Genomic DNA, 24,647 nt, shown 5'->3' with positions numbered 1-24,647 from the left:
TTTAAAATCTGAAATGTTGGCCTACTGAAATGTATGAAACACACAAGGACACAGTAAAACAAACGTATAAAACTACTCTGTTGTAAAAAATTGTTGGGTCTGGTATCTCTCTTCTTCCTCTTGACAATACCCCATAGATTCTCTATGGGGTTATGGTCAGGCAAGTTTGCTGGCCAATTTTAAGCCAGGTATTGGTACGTTCGGCAGTGTGGACAGGTGCCAAGTCCTGCTGGAGAATGAAATTTCCATCTCCAAAAAGCTTGTCGGCAGAGGGAAGCATGAAGTGCTCTAAACTTTCCTGGTAGACGGCTGCGCTGACTTTGGTCTTGATAAAACACAGTGGACCTACACCAGCAGATGACATGGCTCCCCAAACCATCACTGATTGTGGAAACTTCACACTAGACCTCAAGCAGCTTGGATTGTGTGACTCTCCACTCTTCCTCCAGACTCTGGGACCTTGATTTCCAAATGAAAATTGGAACTCTGAGGCTATGTGCCCACGATGCAGAAATGCTGCATATTTTTTCTGCATCTCCCTGGCAGCAAAAACGCATGCGGATTTTACATGCATTTTTCCCGCCAGGTAGATGCGTTTGTCAAGCATCTTTGCATGCATTTCTGCATACGGGTTATCAAGCGCTTTTCCAAGCGATTTTAGCATCACTTGGAAAAGTGCTTGACAACTTGTTCACACTATATAAATCCATGCAGCCGGCATGGATTTATAGAAGTGTGACCAAGTTAGTTAAAAAAAATAAAAAAAAAAATAAAAAATGAATAAGAATGGTTAAAAAATTGAAAAAAAAATAAAGATTATACTTACCTTCCGATGTCCTCCCAGTGTTTTCTCTGCTGCGTCCGGTGTATTGGGCAGCTCGCGGTGGTGTGAAGGACCTGCGGTGACGTCATCGAGTCATGTGCCAGGTCACATGACGGCATGGCAGGTCCTTCACACCACCGCGACCCATACAACAGACCAGATGGAGGGGAGAAAACACCGGGAGGACATCAGAAGGCAAGTATAATCTTTATTTTTTATTTTAAATTCTTTTTTTTTTTTTTTTTTTTTTTTACAGTTTCTATGGTACCCAGGTCTGGAGGAGAGTCTCCTCTCCTCCAGACCTGGGTACCATCCGCACATTGAACCGTGTGATATCCGCTTGTGCAGATCCAGTGATGCGGATGTCAAGCGGTCCAATGCAAGTCAATGGTGGCGATTACACTGCGTGTCCGCAAAATAAATGGACATGCTGCGTATTTTTCCGCAATGATAATCCGCAGTGGAAATTTCCGCAGCATGTGCACAGCACATGCGGATTATCATTGGGGACCATGGGGCACGTATTACCAAGCGTTTAAGCGTTTTCGCTGCGGAAATTGCATGGAGGGAATTAACCGTGCTGTCATGGTGGGTAATTAGAAACCGAATTACCGGTAAGTCTAATTCTATTTTCTCTAATAACCCCCCCCCCATGACAGCACACAGGAGGTATATCAAAGATATACTAGGGAGGGACAATAGCTTGAAGGAACTTCCTTCCGAAGGCTAAATCTCCAACAGACATTAGGTCTAGTCTGTAGTGTTTGGAGAAAGTATGAATTGAGGACCATGTGGCAGCTCTGCAAATCTGTTCGAAGGATGCGCAGGCTTTTTCAGCCCAGGAGACTGATATCGCCCTTGTAGAATGGGCCTTGAGCTTTTCTGGAGGAGGTAGATCCTGGATCTGGTAAGCCTCTGTAATCACCCTCTTAATCCAGTTGGCTATTGTGGATTTTGCTGCTTTCTTTCCTCTGTTTGGACCTTGTGTATGGACAAATAGGTTCTTGTCTTTCCTTCCTTCTTCTGTTTCATGAAGATAGTGTAGTACTATTCTCCGAACGTCCAGAGTGTGGAATTCCATCTCTTTTTTGTCTTTTGGGTTGTCACAAAAAGATGGAAGGATTATCTCCTGAGATCTGTGGAAATTTGAGACCACCTTAGGTAGAAATTGAAGTTGAAGGGTCAAGTTGGAAAATTAGACAATCTTCCAGGATTCTCAGGTAGGATTTGTTGACCGAAAGGGCTTGTAGTTCACACACTCTTCTGGCTGTAGTTATTGCCACCAGGAAAGCAGTTTTCCAGGTCAGCCTGTCTAGTCTTATGGTTGATAAGGGCTCAAAGGGTGGAAGGGTTAACCCTTTCAGAACAAAGTTAAGGTCTCAGGGGAGAACCAGGTCTGTTACTCTAGGGTGGATGCAGGTGGCTGCTGACAAATCTTCTCACCCACTGATGTTCCGCTAGTCTTTGATCGAAGTTTGAATTAACGCCGCTAACTGGACCTTAAGAGTACTAGGTCTGAGACCTTCTTGTAAAAAGTCTAGAATCTGAGCCACATCAGCCCTATGAGGGTCTGGGCGAGTGGGTGCACACCACCTTAAGGTTTTCCAGATCTTATGGTAAATGGTGTTCGTTACAGGTTTCCTGCTCTTCTGGAGAGTTTTGATGACTTTCTCTGAGAAGCCTCTTGTTTTTAATATCAGGAATTCAGAAGCCAGGCAGTTAGGGATCTGGATGGTGAATCGGTCCCTGGAGAAGGAGATCCTTGATGGGAGGAAGGATTAGAGGGCTCTCCACACTCGACTGGTTAACGTTCCGAACCAACTTCTTTTTGGCCAGCGAGGGGCCACTAGAATTACTCTGGTCCCTTCGGTCCTTATCTTCTTTAAGGTTTTTGAAAGGATAGGTAGTGGGGGAAAGGCATACGCTAGTTTGAACTCCCATTTGTAAGCGAATGCGTCCACACCCAGGCGAGGGCCGTTTGGATCCAGGGAGAAATATTGAGGTACTTTTGCATTCTGGTGTCCGGCGAAGAGATCTACCTCTGGATAGCCCCATCTCTAGACTAACATCTGGAAGACGTCTGGGTTTAGGCTCCACTCTCATGGATGAATCTTTGTTCTGCTTAAGAAGTCGGCCTGGATATTGACTGAACCTTTGACATGAAGAGCCGACAAGGATAGAAGATGTTCTTCGGCCCAGGAGAATATTCTTGCTGAGATTGCTTTTAAGCTTTCGTATCTTGTGCCCCCTTGATGACGAAGGTGGGCTACCGTGGTGATATTGTCTGAATGTGAGATTTCTGGACCAGAGGCTCTGCTGCTCTGAGGACTTCCTCTACGACCTTTAGTTCTCTGAAATTTGATGAGTGTTGGCTCACCTCTTTGGTCCATATACCCTGGAATAGCTCTGTTCAGATTTTTTCCGTTCAGCCACCAGAATAGAGAAGTCCTTACTCGTGGTGGTATACGGATTCTCCTGTTCAGAGACCGTGGGGATCCGTCCAAATTCGTAAGGATGTGGGTCGGTAATGTTCGGGTATGCGCCCGAGCCCAGGCCACCATCTGACTACAGGATGTCATAGACCTGAGGACCGACATGGCGTCTCTTAATGATACTGATCTTGTGCTCCTTAGGACATTAATTTTTGCTTTTATCATGACCTGTTTTTGTTTGGGCAGGAATGACATCTGGCTGTGGGAATCCAATAGTACTCCTAGAAATGTTTTTGTCATGGAGGGAACCATCTCTGATTTTTTCTGGTTCACTAACCAGCCCAGAGACGATAGGATCTGAGTGGTCAACTGCAGATGTTCTCGGAGTACTGGTATTGAGGGCCCGATTAATATCGGGTCATCGAGCTATGGTACTGTTGAAATGTTCTGACCCCTGATATAAGCCATGACTTTTGTAAATATTCACGGGGCTGATGAAATTCCAAATGGGAGAACATTGAATCGATAGTGGACTATTTGATCCCCCTGAGCCACTGTAAATCTTAGGAACTTCCTGTGAAGTGGATGTATGGGGATGTGGTAATATGAATCCTGGAGGTCGATTGTGGCCATGACATGGTCCTGTCCTATCAGGGGGACCGTCGACCTGATGGATTCCATCTTGAATCGTTGGTAGTGGATATACTGATTCAGTAGCCTTAAATTGATTATAACTCTGTGTGAGCCATTTGTTTTTTATTAGGAAGAGTCTGGAATAATGTCCTGCGCCTATCTCTCTAGTAGAAACCAGGGATATCACCCCTGAGGACAATAGGTCTGTAAGACCGGCTATCAGGGTGGCCCGACTACTCTGAGAGGAGAGCGGTGTTAACCTTATCTTCTCTGGAGGATAGGAGGAGAAATTTATTTTTACTCCGAACTCGACAACCCTCAGGACCCATGGGTCTGAGCAGATTTCTTTCCAATGAGGGAGAAAATTCACGATGCGGCCCCTGACTGTCCTGACGTCATGGTCTGTTCTGACGTTGGTTTTGGGAGAGAAAGATTTTTGCCTCCTCTACCTTTTGGGTAGCTCCATTGTCCTGTTTTGCCTTTACCCCTATATTGAGGGGTCTGCTCTTGGGAGGGATGAAAAGGCCTCTTCCTCACATTCCTAGGTTCCGGGAGGGCCTTCTTGTCTGAGGCCTTCTCTAGAAGATCATCTAGGGCTGGCCCGAACATGTATTTACCCTTAAAGGGGGATGGAACAACTTCATTTTTGATGCCACGTCGCCGTTCCAGGATTTCAACCATAAGGCCCTTCTTACAGAGTTTGATAGCCCAGATGTTCTTGCCGGCACTCTCTCAGATTCTGCAGAGGCGTCTGCTAAAAACCCCGTAGCTTTCTGTAGAAGCGGTAGGGATGCCAAGATGTCTTCTCTGGGGGTGCCTGAAACTAGGTGTTCCTCCAGTTGATCTAGCCAACGAGCCATTGATCGAGCTATGCCCGTAGAGACTGCGTTGGTGCTTAAGTGTTGCCGAGGTCTCCCAGGATTTTCTGAGTAGTCCCTCCATTTTGCGTTCCAAGGGGTCTTTTAATTGAGCGGAATCTTCAAAGGGCAATGTGGTTTTCTTTGCTACTCGTGCAATTTGGATATCCACTCTTGGGACTTCAGACTATTCTGCCGTCTCATTGTCTACAGGAAATCCATCCCTTAACTCTGTAGGGGTATTTAATCTCTTTTCTGGAGATTCCCACTCCTCTAAGATTAAGTCCCTAATACTCTGGTGTATCGGGAACACCAATTTTTTCCTGGAACGTAGTCCCCCAAACATCTGATCCTGTACTGTTTGGGGCACTTTTTCTTCCTCGACCTCCATAGTTCTCCTTCCTACCATAAGGAGTTCCTCCAAGCTATCTGATGGAAAGTAATATCTCTCTCGTTGGGAGTTATCAGTGGTTGGACGTAGCTCACCTTCCTCTGGAATATCTTCCGAGATATACATCTCCTCTTGAGAGTCTTCCTCCCCTCCCTCTGGCGGGCTAAATTTTCCTCTTTTTGGCTGCTGAGGGAGAAGATGTAGAACCCTGACTAGGCGAGGACGTAGGGAGAGTGACCGAGGCTAAGGAGGATTTGATCTCCTGATGTACAATCCCCTTTATCTCCTCCATTAAGGAAGGTTGCTCCTGCCTGATAATCTTCTCCGTACAGTCCTTGCATAGGGGCTTTCTATGGGAAGACGATAGTTTTTTTGTACAGATGGGACATCTGCGTGACGGTTTAACTTTTTCTCCAGATTCAGGTTCCTTGCCCCCCTACAAGAGAGGGGAGAAGGGGAGGGGAGCTATAATCACTATTTCCTGCATCTGGGAGATGGACTACCAGTGCCACACTTACTGGGACCGGACCGGCGCTGGGCTCTACAGATGCAGAGCGATAAGCTTCAACAGACATGGTTTTGTCCTACTTGTAGATGTCTTCCTGTCCAGGACTCCTTTTATGGGCGACCGGACCAGCGCCTCCCTCTGTTTAGAGGACTCCTCCCCCGGTGTCCAGATGAATATTTCTGATCACCGGCGGCATTCCGCTCTTCTTCCCCCATAGCTTTTTGATGCGGTTCACAGTTGAACGCAAACTGCCGGAAGTGACGTCATCATCCACCGCCCGGCGTCACTTCCGGCACCGTGGCGTGCGCTCCACATCCGGGAGCCGGCATCACCTGCGCATCCAGAGGGGGAGAGGAGGAGGAGATGGACCGGAGAGCTCAGAGAGGCCTCCGGTCAGAAGATCCTGCAGACCTTACCCGAGAGCACGGACTGCAGGAGGGGGTCCCGAATCCGGAGGAGAAGGGAGCAGCGCCCTGAGGAGGAGAGGTAAAGACCGCTAGATCCTCCGCAGCCCGGCTAGTAGCTTTCCCCCAGTGCCTGTCGCCAGCCCAGCACTCCGGGGATGACCTCTTTATCCCTGATAGGGACGGGAAATAACACTGGAGGATGTGGGAGGGGCTATTTAAACCTCTTTGTATTTCCTGTCCCTATTAGGGTTGGGGTTACATCCTCCTGTGTGCTGTCATGGGGGGGGGGGTTATTAGAGAAATAGATCACTGTTTGTTATGACTCTATATAATATACTAGCTATTGAACCCGTTCTACGCCCGGGTGGCGAGCATTTTTATTGGTATATGGTCTCCCATGTGGGTATGATTTTGAAATAATTAAATTGCATTTTATTGCATGAAATAAGTATTTGATCACCTACCAACCAGCCAGAATTCTTGCTCTCACAGACCTGTTAGGGCTTCTTAAAGAAAAACTCCTACTCTGCACTCACTACCTGTATTAATTGCACCTGTTTGAACTTGTTACCTGTATAAAAGACACCTGTACACACACTCCACCATGGCCAAAACCAAAGAGCTATCTAAGGGCACCAGGGACAAAATTGTAAACCTGCACGAGGCTGGAATGGGCTACAAGACAGTAGGCAAGCAGCTTGTTGAGAAAGCAACAACTGTTGGCACAATTATTAGAAAATGGAAGAAACACAAGAGGATTGTCAGTCTTCCTTGGTCTGGGGCCCCATGCAAGATCTCGCCTCGTGGCGAAAGGATGATTCTGAGAAAGGTCAGGAATCAGCTCATTACTACATGGGAGGACCTGGACAATGACCTGAAGAGAGTTGGGACCACAGTCTCAAACATTACCGTTAGTAACATTACGCAGTCGAGGATTAAAATCCTGCAGGGCACGCAAGGTCCCCCCTGCTCACGCCAGCACATGCCCAGGCCCATTTGAAGTTCGCCAATGACCATCTAGATCAGGGGTCTCAAACACGCGGCCCACGTGCCGCATGCGGCCCCTCCGGCTGCTTCTTGCGGCCCGCAGGCACATAGACCCCATAACGACCACGGCTCTCTCCAGCAGCCGCCAACATCAGCGCTGTAATGCAGTGTATTGCCACGCAGAGACCCCAGTATTGGGGGGGGGGGGGGGGCGACGACCCTGTGCGCAGTATTGGGGGGGCCTGGATGGGGGACCATGTCTGCAAGATAAGGACCAGGATGGGGGACCATGTCTGCATTATGGGGGACCATGTCTGCAATATGGGGGACCTGGAGGGGAGACCATGTCTGCAATATGGGGGACCTGGAGGGGAGACCATGTCTGCAATATGGGGACCATGTCTGCAATATGGGGGACCTGGAGGGGAGACCATGTCTGCAATATGGGGACCATGTCTGCAATATGGGGACCATGATGGGAGACCATGTCTGCAATATGGGGACCATGATGGGAGACCACGTCTGCAATATGGGGACCATGATGGGGGACCACGTCTGCAAGATGGGGGACCACGTCTGCAAGATGGGGGACCACGTCTGCAAGATGGGGGACCTGGAGGGGAGACCACGTCTGCAAGATGGGGGACCTGGAGGGGAGACCACGTCTGCAAGATGGGGGACCTGGAGGGGAGACCACGTCTGCAAGATGAACAGTTCAAAAGGTGTATAGAAAATAAAATGATATCACTAAAAATGTCACTTTGTCATGCAAATAATGCGGCCCCCCAAATTAAATGTTTTTCTGTGTGCAGCCCATATGCCCAGCTGAGTTTGAGACCCCTGATCTAGATGATCCAGAGGAGGCATGGAAGAAGGTCATGTGGTCAGATGAGACCAAAATACAACCTTTTGGCATAAACTTCACTCACAGTGTTTTGAGTTAGAAGAAGAATGAGTACAACCCCAAGAACACCGTCCCAACCGTGAAGTATGGTGGCGGAAACATCATACTCTAGGGGTGCTTTCTGTCAAGAGGAGAGGACAACTGCACCGTATTGAAGGGAGGATGGATGGGGTCATGTATTGCGTGATTTTGGCCAACAACCTTCTTCCTTCAGTAAGAGCACTGACACGAAACACAGCCAGGGCAACTAAGGAGTGGCTCCGTAAGAAGCATTTCAAAGGTCCTGGAGTGGTCTAACCAGTGTCTCCAGACCTGAACCCAATAGAAAATCTTTGGAGGGAGCTGAAACTGAATGTTGCCCAGCAACGGCCCCAAAACCTGAAAGATCTGGAGAAGATCAGTATGGAGGAGTGGGTCAAACTTGGTCAAGAACTACAGGAAATGTCTGACCTCTAATTGCAAACCAAGGTCTCTGTAACAAATATTAAGTTCTGTTTCTCTATTGTATCAAATACTTATTTCAAGCAATAAAATGCAAATTAATTCTGTAAAAATCATACAATGTGATATTCTCTATTTTCTTTTTTAGATTCTGTCTCTCACAGGTGAAGTGCACCTACGATAAAATTACAGACCTTTCCGTTCTTTGTAGGTGGGAAAACTTGCAAAATCGTCAGTGTATCAAATACTTATTTTCCCCACTCTATGAGTATGATAAGCCAGCCAAAAGGGAGCTATCCTCTTCCAGTAAGAAATACTGAAGCAGGGCTATCTGGACTTAGCAGGTCTGACTCACTCAGGTAAGAGGTCAGAGTGCTGTATGGATCACTTCTGCAATGTGCCACCTTACCTGATGTAAGAAGTGGTCAAATAGTGGCAGGGTCGCAGGCGAGGGTCTGACTCACTCTAAGAGGTGGTCAGAATAACATTGTGATTGCACAGTCTTCTGAGATTTTCCCGACTGTGAGGTCTCAGCTTGTGGGTCTCAAACTCTAGGAGGTGGTCAGAACATCTGGGTCACAGGATCACCTGCTGGATTCACCTGGTTCCGGGGTCTCAGCTGTTGGGTCTGACTCACTCAGGGAGGTAGTCAAGAGTAGCATCTGGTTGCAGCGTCCTCTACCGGACGAATGAAAACAATTATTTTTTTTATTTTATAATTTTTTATTTGACTAATAGGGTAACAATGGGGGATTTGATTAATTATTGGCTTCTGATCACTGCGATCAGCAGGCACCAATAGGAAAAAAAAAAAAATCTGATGTTGCCGGGTACAGGCCGGCAGATCTTGGCGGGCTTACTTCGCATGCGCCCGCCATTTTTTTTACAGGAAGATGAAGCGAGCGCCAGGGGGTGGAGGAGGGGGGCCCAGGGATGGCGGAGGTACCAGGTGAGCATCATTTCTCTCTCTTCTGGCATGTATATCATGTGAGAAGAGAGAGAAATCATTGTAACAGCGGCACTATTTTTTTTTTTTTTTTTACTTGATTGCCGCCGCTATTCATTGAATAGCAGCGATTATGTGATCAGAGAGGAAAAACCGGCCCTGATCATGTTCTCCAGGGTCTTAGCTACCCCCAGTAGCTGAAACCCCGGAGATTTTCCAACGCTCGGGGGTGCTACAGCCTTATTCCTCAGCGATGTGAAAGAGCATCATTGAGGCATAAGTACCCTTGACTGCTGCCGTGAAAATGTGTTACGGTCGTTAAGGGGTTAAAAAGAAATAATAGCACAGCATTTTAAAAATGTAGCACTAGGGTTTGAGACTAACAGAATCATCTATTTGGTTAAATAGTAGCAATCAGAGCTGAAATCACCACTTATATCCACACTCTTCCCTCTGGTTCCCATAGGGTTCCTCTGCAGGGGATCTCCCCTCTAGAATATTCATAATCCATAATAGGGCATATAGACAGAGGTCCTTAAACAGAGGGAAAACAGTCCAGTAATAAGTAAGGAAAAATTGCTTTTAAGCAAATCTGCTCTTGATGCATTTCCCATCTAAATGACAATTGTTGATAAGCGGTCTCAAAAGGAATCGCATAGCTAATGCAAATATAGTTGGAATGTATCTAAGGGACCATGTATGGGCTATTTAGATCCATGTCTTAAATCTCTAAAGTGCAGAATTGAGAAAAAAAAAAAGAAAAGACATGGGAAGCAAGGAACTAGGATTGGATGCAGGGTCATACCTATGATAGAAAGGCATACAAGTAAAGAATGCAGATGAGTGCACTTCATGAATTCACTACAGGTAACAGCATGCTCACCTTTTCTAGATGTACAGTCACCACCTTCCCATCTTCTATTAACCATGAACACTCTTCTACTTTGACGTCATTGTAAAGCTCACCATCAAGCACAGGATTTTGCCCTTTAAGCCCAATACTAAACTTCCTCCGCCGAATATCCACGACCACATCCTTACTTTTCAGACGGAATGAAATAGGGAATGGGATAACCAACTGTAAAAACAAGAAACCCAAATAAATTAAGGCACTTCTTTGTGAGTCATTTAAAGTGATATTAGAATTCCAGGTTATGTACTACTTAACCCCTTAACAACATCTGACGTACTAATACGCGTCTGTGCCCTGGGACTTAAGAGCCAGACCCGTATTAGTACGTCATGGCGATCGCGCGCGCACACAGGCTGTGCGGGCGCGATCGCCACCGGGTGTCAGCTGATAGTATCGGGTGTCAGCTGTGACAATGTGCAGGGAGCGGTCCTGTACCGCTCCCAACACATTAACCCACGCGATGCTGCGATCGAAGTCGATCGCAGCATTGCGGGGGCAAGGGGAGGTGATCGCAGATACTCACCTCCTCTTCCGGCTTCCAGCGCTGTCTGCAAAGGCTTCCCGGGTGTTGCCATGACGACCCGATGTCGTCATGACAACATCCGGGTCACCAGACAGCAGGAAGATTGTTTGGACATGCGCAGTGCATCTCCAAACAATCTTCTCCCTTTCCAGCGCTGACAGACTGCATGGCACAGGGATGGTGCTCCATTCCTGTGCCATGCAGGCGATCAGAATAAAAAAAAGTGAAAGTCCCACAGTGGGACAAAGTAATAAAGTATATAAACTTTCAGAAACTGGAAAAAAAAAAAAAAAAAAAATTGCAAAATTTTAAAAAAAATAATCCACCAAAAATAAAAATATAATGTACCCATCAATAAAATTATTATTATTAAAAAAAAATTAAAAAAAATAAAAGTACACATATTTGGTATCGCCACATCCGGAACAACCTGACCTATAAAACTGTCCCACTAGTTAACCCCTTCAGTGAACACGGTAAAAAAAAAAAAAAAAAAAAAAAAAAAACGAAGCAAAAAACAATGCTTTATCACCATACCGCCAAACAAAAAATGGAATAACACGCGATCAAAGAGACAAATATAAATAAAAATGGTACCGCTGAAAACGTCATCTCGTCCCGCAAAAAACAAGCCAACATACAGCTCCATCAGCCGAAAAATAAAAAAGTTATAGCTCTCAGAATAAAGCTATGCTAAAAAATAATTTTTTCTATAAAATTGCTTTTATTATGTAAAAGTGCAAAACATAGAAATACGATATAAATGTGGTACCGCTGTAAACTTACTGACCTGAAGAATAAAGCTGCCTTATCAATTTTACCACACGCGGAACAGAATAAAAAAAAAAAAAAAACAATTCCTGAATTGTCGGTTTTTGTTTATTCTGCCTCCCAAAAATCGGAATAGAAAGCAATCAAAAAATGTCAAGTGCCCGAAAATGGCACAAATAAAAACGTCAACTCATCCCGCAAAAAACAAGCCGTCACATGACTCTCTGCCAAAATCTGGAAAAATTATAGCTCTCAAAATATGGAGATACAAAAACTAGATTTACAAAAAATGCGTCTTTTAGTGTGTGACAGCTGTCAGTCATAAAAACCCCATGATTCTGGTATTGCTGTAATCACACCGACCCGAAAAATAAAGTAGTCTAATCACTTATACCGCACGAGGAACGGCGTCAAAAATAAACTCTTGGGTTAGGATTGGGCTAGGGTTAGGGCTGGGTTTGGGGTTGTGCTACGGTTGGGGCTGGGGTTGGGATTTTTTTCAAAAGTAAGAAAAAAAGATGACGATATGGCGACTAGTGTTGAGCGCAAGTGCTCGCTACTTGAGTTTGCATCGGGTGCTCTGGTATGCATTGAGTATCGTGGGTATTTGAGTGACATGCTCGAGTCTCTGCCCCATATGCTTCGCGGCCAAAAAAACTTTACGGGGATTGCCTGCCATGCACGAGCGATCCCCGCATGTTTTTTTTTGGGTGTCTAATAACCGTGAAACATGCGGAGCAGGGACTAGAGCATGTCACTCGAGCACACGCTGTACATGGTGCATACCCGAGTACCCGATGCAAACTCAAGTAGCGAGCACTTGCGCTCAAGACTAATGACAACTTATTCAATATGATGACCTAATGTAAACAAATTCTGTGTCGTACCTCTGGGTTCAAAATGTTCACTATGCACCTTAATAAAATCCTTGAGGGGTATAGTTTCTAAAATGGGGTCACTTGTGGGGGAGCTCCACTGTTTAGGCACATCACGGGCTCTCCAAATGCGACATGGTGTCCGCTAACAAATTGAATGGAAAATCGGCTCAAATTGTTAGCGGACGCCATTTTGCGTTTGGAGAGCCCCTGCGTGCCCAAACATTGGAGCTCCCCCACAAGTGACCCCATTTTGGAAACTAGACCCCCCAAGGCACCAATCTAGATGCATAGTGAGCACTTTGAACCCCCAGGTGCTTCACAAATTGATTCATAAAAATGAAAAAGTGTTTTTTTTTTTCACTTTTTCATTTTTATGAATCAATTTGTGGAGCACCTGGTAGTTCCAAGTGCTCACTATGCATCTAGATAGGTGCCTTGGGGGGTCTAGTTTCCAAAATGGGGTCAATTGTGGGGGAGCTCCACTGTTTAGGCACATCAGGGGCTCTCCAAACGCAACATGGTGTCCGCTAACAATTTGAGCCGACAATTTGTTAGCGGATACCATGTTGCATTTGGAGAGTCCCTGTGTGCCCAAACATTGGAGCTCCCCCACAAGTGACCCCATTTTGGAAACTAGACCCCCCAAGGCACCTATCTAGATGCACAGTGAGCACTTGGAACCCCCAGGTGCTTCACAAATTGATTCATAAAAATGAAAAAGTGTTGTTTTTTTTTTCACTTTTTCATTTTTATGAATCAATTTGTGAAGCATCTGGGGGTTCCAAGTGCTCACTATGCATCTAGATAGGTGCCTTGGGGGGTCTAGTTTCCAAAATGGGGTCACTTGTGGGGGAGCTCCAATGTTTGGGCACACAGGGGCTCTCCAAACACAACATGACGTCAGCTAATTATTCAAGCAAATTTTACAATCAAAAAGTCAAATGGCGCTCCTTCCCTTCTGAGCCCTGCCGTGCGCCCAAACAGTGTTTTTTCCCCACATATTGGGTATCTGCGTGCCCAGGGGAAATTGCACAACAAATTTTGGGGTCCATTTTTTCTTGTTTCCCCTGTGAAAATAAAAAAAATTGTGTCTAAAGTAACATTTTTGTGAAAAAAGTTAAATGTTCATTTTTTTCTTCCACATTCAAAAAATTCCTGTGAAGCACCTGAAGGGTTAATAAAGTTCTTGAATGTGGTTTTGAGCACCTTGAGGGGTGCAGTTTTTAGAATGGTGTCACTTTTGGGTATTTTCTGTCATAAAGACCTCTCAAAGTGACTTCAAAATGTGATGTGGTCTGTAAAAAAAATTGTTTTGTAAATTTTGTTGGAAAAATGAGAAAATCGCTGGTCAACTTTTAACCCTTATAGCTCCCTAACAAAAAAAAATTTTGGTTCCAAAATTGTGCTGATGTAAAGTAGACATGTGGGAAATGTTATTTATTAACTCTTTTGTGTGACATATCTCTCTGATTTAAGGGCATAAAAATTCAAATTTTGAAAATTGCAAAATTTTCAAAATTTTCGCCAAATTTCCATTTTTTTCACAAATAAACGCAAGTGATATCGAAGAAATTTTACCACAATCATGAAGTACAATATGTCACGAAAAAACAGTCTCAGAATCAGGGGGATCCATTGAAGTGTTCCAGAGTAATTACCTCATAAAGTGACAGTGGTCAGAATTGTAAAAATTGGCCTGGTCATTAACGTGCAAACCACCCTCGGGGCTTAAGGGGTTAAAGGGAACCCAGTCATTATGTGACTGCAGAATATTGACAGTGTGCAGAGAAGATGCTGCTGCGATTCCCCAGTATTCCCGTGGCAAGCAGTTACGTTAAGCAATGTATGCAATTTCCATATATGTGGTCACGTGCCAAAAATTGAGAGAAGCCACATTAGTCTAGTCAGCATGTGACCACAAGCATGCAGTTCAGACATGTGGGCATGTGTCCACCTGCTCACATAGGCGAATCACAACAGCGTGCGCTCTGCAAGCTGTAATTTTTTGGCAGTCTGTAGTCACAGAGTGATTACAAACAAGCACAGATAACCTTGTAAAACCGATTTAGTCATCTTGCTGACCCAGCGGCTACAGGGAGAAAATGAAGATTTTTACCCTACAGCTGCTTGCGTCCAGTTATTGTGGCACATCATGGAGCGGATGAAGTCACCCCGTCACCATTCAGTGAACACTCAGTGAACAAATATGCTACAGAGATGGCTGTCAAAATGCCAGGGACTGATCACAGCCTGTGTAGTGAACAGTAACTGTAAACTAGCTCCCTGCTAATAGCTCCCCACCAAGATGACTGGGAGCGAGTGGCTGTAGAGAGGATATACTGTATTTTACGGACTATAAAAGACACACCGGACCATAAGATCCACCCAAAATTTTGGGGAGGAAAATAGGGAAAAAAAAGATTTTTAATAAAATGGGGGTCCATTTTATAGTCCGAATTTGCGGTAGCTTACCGGGGAGGAGGGTACAGGAGGCAGGGTCGCTGCTGCAGGAAGCTGGCGACAACAGGAGTGGAGTCCATTGATTTCCTGGCGGTGGCCTTCGGGAAGATGGCCGCCTGTGGCGGAGTATGCGCTGGCAAATCAACGCACTCCACACTGCCTCACCACTGACATCCCTCCTTCCAGCCCAGGGCCTGCAGCATCGTCCCACTTCTGAGGCTGCCATCCTGCAGCAGGGACCCTGCTCCAGTGCCGCGGCCCCCCACCATTCCTGCAAGCTACGGTCGGACTATAAAATGCACCCTCATTTTCCTCCTGAATTTGGGGGGTGGTGAGTGCATTTTAAACAGGGCTGTGGAGTCGGTAAGCCAAACCTCCGACTCCTCAATTTCCATGACACCGACTCCAACTCCGACTCCACGACTCCCTCATACATGGCTCATGTTTAAGTGATAAATTTACTGTGGCACAGATTCATCTTGGCTTAAAGTCCACCAAAATGGACTCCGACTCCACAGCTGCTTTTTTCTTGCCATAATACAAATTCTAACAGTCTATTCAGTAGGACTATCAGCTGTGTATCCACCTGACTTCTGCACAACACAACTGATGGTCCCAACCCCATTTATAAGGCAAGAAATCCCACTTATTAAACCTGACAGGGCACACCTGTGAAGTGAAAACCATTTCCAGTGACTACCTCTCGAAGCTCATCAAGAGAATGCCAAGAGTGTGCAAAGCAATCATCAAAGCAAAAGGTGGCTACTTTGAAGAACCTAGAATATAAGACATTTTCAGTTGTTTCACACTTTTTTGGTAAGTATATAATTCCACACTGTAGGCGTACACTCCCGAAAATGGTGCACGTCAAAGCGCATGTTCACTCTGTCTGCATCACTACAGTCTATGGCCCCATCAGCGTCCAAACCCAGTTTTGCAGGGGGTTCGGACGTATGCCCCGACGGGACCCGTGAATGCAATGTGAAAGCACTTGAAGTCTACAGAGACTAGCTGTGCCTGTGAAACTTCATCATGGAGTTTGGACAAGATGAAGAAGAAAGGAAAGAACTACTCCAATCAGAGACGTCATCTATCAAAAGGTACCTAGATGTAAATGTTTTTTTTGTGATAATGCCATTCTCATTTTCAATTGATAAGAGCATTAAAGGGGTTGTCCAAGTGTGTCAGGAGTTTGCAGTCATTCTATATGACTGCAGACTTCTGAATTCTCACAGTGCGCACTGCATGCTGTCAGGATGCTCTGCTGCTGGTGATTTGCATACAAGTGGTCACGTGCCAACTAGACTTGTGTGGCTTCACTCAATGAAAATGAATTGAGCGAGGCCGGACACGTTTAGTCGGAATGTGGCCAGAAGTATACAAATCTCATACTTGTGCTGACATGACCGTCCACTCTTCCCACTGGCAAGGGAGAATCCTAAATGAGTGCAGTGCATGCACTGTGAGAATTCAGAAGCCTGCAGTCACATACAGTGACTGCAGACTTTCATCTCAAACCTGGACAAGCCCTTGAATTATAAAGTGAAGCTCTGTAGCATGCCAATGCCAATTGTGTAATATACTGTCAGGATTCTGCACTGCTTGCTGGTTTCTGGTGGCCATTCCACTCATATGAGATTTTCATACTTACGGTAATGTGACAACTAGCCTTTCTTCCCACTTCTCTCAGTTTTTCACTGAAAAATTAGATAATTAGGGAGATCAGCTAGCACGGCCCCACTATCAGTATTGGGTCAGTATTTTTTCTCAAGAGTGGGAGCCAAAACCAGATGAAGAACAATAAGAAAAAAGGTATAATAGAAACAAGTCACCAATTAAAAATAACAATTGTTTACCTAGTCCAACAATGGGACTTCAACTTTTAATTCTCAGATTACTGCTGTAATGCATTGCATTATATCTGTCAGTGTTACACTGACAGAACGCCTCATGGACCATGTCTAACAGGCCATTGTAGCTTGCAGACTCTGAGGTCATTATTTGACCTCTGGTTGCCATGACTAACATCGATAGACCATGATTACGTCACTGGGTGCCCATTGGGTGGGAGAGAGAGCCCCCTCCCTCTCCTAACCTTCTAAATGCTGCGATGAATACTGCTGGGTGGGAGAGGGTGCCTCCTCCCTTCTCCTAGCCTTCTAAATGCTGTGATCAATACTACTGCTGCGAAACGCTATATAACTTCAGGTAGAGGGGTATTATTCTGGCAAACGGGGATTAAATCCTGCCTCGCTGCCTTACTTGAACAGCGGCTACAGGGAGAAAATTAAGTTGTATTCTTCCTGCAGCTGCTGGCTTCTAGTCATAGGGGTAGTGCAGGGAGCGACTACAGTCACAGATCACTACACAGAGAGTGTAGCTGTAATGTGATTGACAGCCTGCCCAAGGAAGTAGATGTAGGACACAGCCAGCAGTGAATTTTGCAAAGAGCTGGCAGTAATGGCTGGCTACATCACCGCTGCCTCCTAGGACATGTGCAGTGTGCCGATAAAGCCGGGGTGTTTACACCAGATTTCACTGCACATTGCCAAAAAGGTAGAAATTTACAAAGAGCAGGCAAAGATGCTGCTCTTCCAAATCATGTCATTCGTGCCCCAGGGTTGAGAGAACATGATTAGGGGGACGATTAATGTGGAGAAAGCAATGCCCCCCACGACTGAGTCATCCACTAATTAGTATATCGCAAGCCCAGCTATAAAATTAAATTTTAGGCATCCACCGGATTCCAGTGAGGAGTCAAATACTGGACCGTGTGCTGCCGTTTCAATAAAATCAGTGTTTTATCATTACAGGTCTAGGTGTCTCACGCCTCCTAGTCACCTGCTCTCTGTGTACACTGTACATGGACAGAAAATGGATAATCAGTTGTGTGGGTGGAGTTATTCAGGGCTCAGCATTCTGAGAACTGCTAGATCTGCAACAGAGAAAACATTTTATCAAATGTCAGCAAACATCTCAGTAAGTGACACATTGCTGGAATCAAAGCTTCAACCCTTACATCATGCTCCTCTTAATTAAATAGCAAAAAATATTGTGACAGATTCCTTTTAAAAAAGGAACTGTCAGCACAGAATGAGTGTTCAAACTACTTCCCCACCCCATGGTGCATCATGGGGTGGCCAATCATTTATATACACCTTCCCATCTGCTTGTTTCCCCTCAATCTCCACCCACTTCTGTGATTGACAGCTCTGGCTTCATAGAGCCACAGAAGGGCAGAGACAGATGGAAATCAAGCAGGTGGGAAGGTGTAGTGAAATGATTGGCACCGCCATGATGCACTGTGCGCCTGTGCTTCGTTTGAACAGCCATTCTGTGCTGACAGAGTTCCTTTAATTCTATTGAAACCCCAACTTCACTACCTGCTGGACGATTTCCACTTTGTAAAGGAATGGTCTCTTTCTAGGTGAGGCCATTTCCTTATGATCAATAGGAATTTGAAAATTTCCTGCATGGTGAGTAACCAAGGTGTTGCTGTGTAGGGAACTGTAAGAAAGTGCCATTCAAGTGAATCAGACCATGCTGCAGTTACCTGCACTGCCAGGTGCCCATGGGCACCGCTGTTAGCGCTAAATAAGCACTGTCGTCTTCTCATTCTTAAAATCAGTGGGTCCCAGAAGTTGACCCTGACCAAGTCGTAAAACTCTTCAACTTACATCTACTTCAGAAAGGGTTTGCGTCCAACGATAGCTGGGAAGGTCTGCTCCATTGCCTGAATTGGGCTTGATCTTGCCTTTATCTTTTTCATCTTCTTCCTCCTCCTCATCAGCAGCACCCTGTGTCGTAATACATGGAGTGTAAAGCACAGATTCAGGCAGGTAACTTTGGCTCCAGAATTTAATGTCAAAGAATGGTTACCAGTAAAGTGACGGTAACAACACACAGTACCTAATTAAAGGATATTAAACATAGAAATATACAAAAATGCCCCAGCCTCTTCCTCAATCTCCTCCTATCCACTGATCGTGTTTTGTTTCATATTGCAAATGTAAACTGAGAAATATATAGAGAAATATCCTGTAATTGACCCACTATTCTGTAAGTGTGATTTTAGGACAACTGGCTGCAGCAGGAGCCTCCCCCTCTACACCATCTGCATTCGGTAACAAATGTGGCTTCCTTAAAGTTGGTTGACTGGTCATCTGAAAATGGAAGAACCTCTACAAATCTGCTTGATGTTATTAATATTTTCTGTCCTAGAATTAGTGTTCCTTCAAGACAAAAAGGTATGAACAACTCACGGCAACAAGATCATAGAACTAAGGAGCTTTCATGTGTTTAGGTAATTTCACATAAGTGAAATTCAACCTAAAAATGTACATTATTAAAGGGGATGTCAACACTTGGGAAAAAAGTCTGCAATCCCTGTATGTGACTGCAACTTGCCAAATTGTGATTATGTGCGATAAGCATGTGGTCACGATTCCTTGGTATTACCGGTGTGAGCAGGTGGTCACATACCGTATGTATGGAATTTGCATACCTGCGGTCACATGCCGACTAGTCTCTTCTGCCTTCTCTCAAGTCACTGCAATTGAGAGAACCTGAACGTATTTAGTGACAAGTGACTGCAGTATGCAAATCGCATACATGTGGCTACTTAAGTGCACACTCACACATTTTGACAGCACATAGCCCACTACCACAATTCTGAAAAGTGCCAGCCCCTTCAGCTGACAAGTGCTGCTTGTCATTAGAAAGGGCCAAATGCCTGTGCTCCAAAGCATTGGCTGAATCAATCTGCACCATGCATCAGCAAGCTTAGTGTCTTGCAGATACTTTGGAACGCCGGCCACTTCAATTGAAAAGCATAGCGATATGCTTTCTAATGACAACAGGACATCGCACTGCTTGTCTGCACTGGAGAGCCGGCCTCTTCAGCTTCAGCAGTATCAGTGTAGAGGAGACTGAAGACTGATCTGGGCATACGAGTTGACACCCGATCAATTCAAAGTCAACTCTGTCCCCCCATCAGCGAAGTGCTCTTCTTATTTTGTCCAATTGCGGTGTCCATTATGGGAGTAACAGACACGAAGCAATGCCTGCATGACAAAGGGTTACGTGACCCACACTGAGATGCACTCGTAGAAGCAGTGCAGGTAACAAAAGTATATTAGAGAACTGATTGTTAAGAAAGGTTAGGGGGGCGTGGCCTGGCCGGGCATGTGAGAAGACGTGAGGCAGAAGAGCTCCTATAACCCGGTCCTATAATCCTTCCTGCCCGAGGGAATCATTGCTTCTAAAAGATCTCACCAGGTGGCCTGGGGTCTCAGGAGTGCGGGGGGGGGGGAGGGGGGGGGGGGAATGAAGCAGTCGGTGGTGCAGAACGAGATGACCCGGCGAGATAGCAAGCAGAGGTAGGCGGCTGGCTCATCACAGCACGAGGGCCAAAATGGAGCCGTGGCCTCTGAGGCGGGAGCTGAAACTCCAAGACAGCGGGAGAAGCGCATGGAGGTGGTGAACAGGCTCTCCAAATATGCGCATGGCGGAGGAGCTGAGGAGCTTACACCCGACCGGAATGTGCAGACATTGAAGAGCACGGTAACTGAAGGGGATGTGGAGAGGGCAGCGGGGGAGACACATGAGAGGAATGTGCAGGCTGCTAAAACAACAACTACCCCCAGCAGAGAGGCTCAGGTTACCAGTGGTGCTGACTCACTGGCCAAGGATGATGAGCCTACTTTAAAAGGCGTGCTGCTGGCCATCTCACATAGTAAGGCAGATCTTACTGAACACATAGGGTCTGTGAAAGTGGACATATCTCATATACGCCATGACATGCAGAAAATGAGGGAGCGCCTCACTGCAACAGAAGGCAGAGTGGGGGATTTGGAGGATACTGTGTCTCCTATGACTAAAACGCTTAAAACAGCTACTGACTCTTAACTATTTACTCAATAAAGCGGATGATCTTGAAAATCGTCTGAGAAGAAATAACGTGCGTATTGTGGGTGTGCCTGAGAAGGCGGAGGGCAGGGAGGTGGTGGACTTTTTTGAGAAATGGCTGCTGCAATCCTTTGGAAAGGATAAATTCTCTAGAATGTTCGCTATTGAGAGGGCACACAGGGTCCCCACCAGACCTTCACCGCCTGGGGCACTGCCGCGTACAGTTCTAATCAAAATGCTGCATTTTCGTGACAGAGATAAAATCCTACAATTGGCGCGGTCTGCTAATGACTTATGTATAGAGGGGGCGAGAGTGTCCTTCTATCCTGATTTTTCTGTGGAGGTTCAAAGGAGACGCGCCCAATTTCAAGATATCAAGCGCAGACTGAGAGCACTTCAAGTACCCTATGCAATGCTATATCCTGCACAGCTGCGGGTCACAGCACTGGGTGAAACTCATTTCTTTGATTCACCAAAGGAGGCTGCAAAGTGGATGGACTTAAAAGAGAGACAAATCCAGGCGGGCTGACACCAATTTTGAGAAGATTCTTGACAGATTATAATATAATAATTCAAGAAATTTGAATTCTAGTGGATAATACTCCGCTGTTGGCTAATGAATCTCTGTTTATAAATGTTGATTATTATTTTACAGTTATTATATACTGTTCATAACCTGGCTCTCATATATACCTCGGGCAGGCCAATATACTTATATGGTTGTTGAGGTGCTGGTTTCACCTACAATGTATAGGCAGGGTTAAGACACTCTGCCGCTTGAATGTTCTGGGAACGTTGTGTGGGGGGGGGAATGAGGGAGTCTCTGATGCAACTCATGTCGCGGCTCCTCGTGCGCTTAAGGCCTACTAGGCTGCATGAGGCTAAACACCAGACTCTTCATGTTACGGCTGTTGGTATTCATTTGATCAAGGGGGGGGGGGGGGGGGATGTTAAATGAGGTAGTGAGGGGGGGGGGGGGTAAAAGAACAGAATTTACTTTGATTGGTGCAGACTGTGTATTATTACAATACCATAATCTTGATGATCAGACACACGTGTGGGTACAGAGGGGGGCATGTGACAGTTCATTTTCAATCGTTAAAACATGGTCAAGCAGATTAATGTAGTATCCTGGAATGTCAGGGGTATGGGAGATCACAACAAAAGATTTGCGGCACTTAAATATCTTAAGGAATATCGGGAGTCGATAATCTGTCTGCAAGAAACGCATTGCAATACGGAGGCCGCTGCGGCACTGAGCAAGCTTTGGAGGGGGCCAGCCTATCACTCTATACATAGTACATACTCTAGAGGGGTTAGTATATTGATTCATCCGAATTTACCCTTTGAATGTGAAAGAAGTATTTGTGACAGGGAGGGTAGGTATGTATGTCTAGTGTGCAGAGTGGCTGGGCTTAGAATTTGCCTAATTGCTCTATATGTTCCTCCACCTTTCTCTATACAGACTCTGCGACAACTATTCCCGTGGATAACGGAATTTGCTACTATACCCCTGTTAGTTATCGGTGATTTTAATATGTATCTACACGCTGAGCTTGATAAGTATAGGGGTAATGTGGGGGGAGGGGCTGCTCAAGAGACATCGTTGGCAAGGGTCCTACAAGAAATCAATCTGGTGGATGTGTGGCGGGTTCGTTTCCCTAATGTTAAACAGTATTCGTGCTATTCAGCATCCTATTCCTCTCTGTCCAGAATTGACCTGGCTCTGGGAAATAGTCATCTGGTCCCTCTAGTCACTAAAGTAGAATACTGCACAAGATTGTTATCTGATCATTCTCCATTATTGGTTGTTCTGGGGGTTGATCCTGGCATCATAAACAGAAGGGCACTGTGGAGATTTAATCCCTACTGGCTGGACGTATTCGGGGAACAGTTAGATTTAGCAGGTAAATTGGCTAATTTCTTTAAAGACAATATAGGCCCTGCTCCTTTAAATACGGTATGGGAAGCCATGAAGGCGTTCTTAAGGGGGATCCTGATTAAGGAAATTTCCATGATCAAATCCAAAAATAGGGCTCGTACTCAGGAGTTGCGGAGGGAAGTAGACATATTGGAACAGAGGTATGTTGAGTCTCCAATCATAGAGAATAGGGAACACTGGACACGGGCACAGGCTACACTAAATGACCATATATTGAAACAAGCAGAACATAAACGATTCTTTCTTAAACAACAGTTTTATGTGGAGGGAGAGAGTGCAGGACACTTGCTGGCCACTATAGCTAAGGCCCAAACTGGGGCTCCTATGATTGCAGCTATCAGGGATACTAAGGGTGTGGTAATTACTGATTCAAAGGCTATAATGGAAGAATTTTTTCAGTTCTATAGACAATTATATGCGTCCAAACTGACTAAGGCGCAAAGGGACATAGATCTATACCTTCATGATATGCAAATACCATGCCTAACAGATAGCCAGAGAGAGCAACTAGATGCACCAATCACCCTGGAGGAGATGCAGGAAGCTTTAAAAGATTTTCAAAATAACAAAGCCCCTGGTGCTGACGGGATCCCCGCGGAAATTTATAAAGGAGGCTGGGGGGGGGGGGGGGTGTTTACTTCCCAGGTTACTGGAAGTTTTTAAGTAAGTGAGGGAGGGAGGGGGGGGGGCCTTGCCGACTTCAATGAGGGAGGCTAACATAGTTCTTTTGCCAAAACCTGGAAAGGATGCACTAAACCCCGAATCATATAGGCCAATATCCTTACTCTCGGTAGATGTTAAAATTTTAGCTAAGGTCTTGGCTACCAGATTGGTGGCGGTTATTACACATCTGGTTGCAGAAGACCAAACTGGGTTTATACCGGCCAAGTCGACGGCAATTAACTTGCGTCGGCTTTTTCTTAATCTACAAATGCAGTCACAAAATACAGGTGGTAGGGCAGTACTATCACTTGATGCCGCTAAGGCTTTTGATAGTGTCGAATGGGAGTATTTATGGGCTGTTTTGCGAAAAATGGGGTTCGGTACTGGATTTCGGGCCTGGGTACGGCTTCTATATAACAATCCGCTAGCTCGGATTAGAATTAATGGTAGTCTTTCTGGTAGCATCGAAATGGGCAGGGGCATGCGTCAAGGCTGCCCGTTGTCTCCCCTACTGTTCGCCCTGGCTGTGGAGCCATTGGCTGTTAAGCTTCGTTCCAGCAGTGAAATTCAGGGTTTCCGCTACAAAACACTGGAGGAGCGGGTGGCCCTATATGCTGACAACCTTCTGTTGTTTTTGGGTGACACGGAGCAATCTCTGACGACAGCTATGAATTTAATAAGGGAGTTTGGAGATCATTCCGGCTTACGGATTAATTGGGACAAATCAGTTCTTATGCCGGTTGATGGTTTGTCTCAGAATACTAGGGTAGGGAGTACTTGCTTGAAGGTGGTGCGAGAATTTAAATATCTCGGAGTTAGAGTGACCGCATCTATCGGAGATTATATTTCTTTAAATTTACTTGAACTGCTTACTAAATTTCAACAAAAGGCCAATACTTGGAGCAAACTTCCCCTATCAATGGTAGGTCGAACTAACTTAATTAAAATGGTGTTAATGCCCCAATTATTATATATCCTTCATAATTCACCAGTTTGGATCCCCATGAGAATATTTTATAAATTTCAGGCACTGTTTCGGGAATTGATCTGGAAAAAAGGGGTGGCCAGAATCAGCTTGGATACACTTCAAAGGCCCAAAGATCAGGGGGGACTAGCCACACCTAATCCATGGATATATTTTCTAGCTTCTCAAATGCAACAGCTCTGGTTAATCCAGGGGAACCTAGATAAACTGATACGTCTATTATCACACAATTTGCCAATACCTCCTTTCTAGAAACAGGAATCTCGGGGTGGGATG

General features: G+C 45.5%; 1 protein-coding gene across 2 annotated transcripts in view; it reads right to left on the bottom strand.

The window, feature by feature from the left end:
- Nucleotides 1-24,647, bottom strand: part of NUDC (nuclear distribution C, dynein complex regulator) — a 54,721-nt gene that overhangs the window by 22,745 nt on the left and 7,329 nt on the right. For both annotated transcript variants that reach the window (XM_073666172.1, XM_073666171.1), the window contains 2 exons: nucleotides 18,552-18,671; nucleotides 10,213-10,407 (listed from right to left, as the gene is read on the bottom strand). In XM_073666172.1, coding sequence (XP_073522273.1) covers nucleotides 10,213-10,407; nucleotides 18,552-18,671 — 315 coding nt within the window. The remainder of the gene's footprint in view (nucleotides 1-10,212; nucleotides 10,408-18,551; nucleotides 18,672-24,647) is intronic.

Source organism: Phyllobates terribilis, unplaced genomic scaffold, assembly GCF_046119375.1.
Source record: "Phyllobates terribilis strain yellow unplaced genomic scaffold, ASM4611937v1 Scaffold_2__4_contigs__length_985480577, whole genome shotgun sequence".
NCBI lineage: Eukaryota > Metazoa > Chordata > Amphibia > Anura > Dendrobatidae > Phyllobates > Phyllobates terribilis.
The sequence above is the reverse complement of the archived record's forward strand: the minus strand, read 5'-3'. Positions and strand labels throughout refer to the sequence as shown.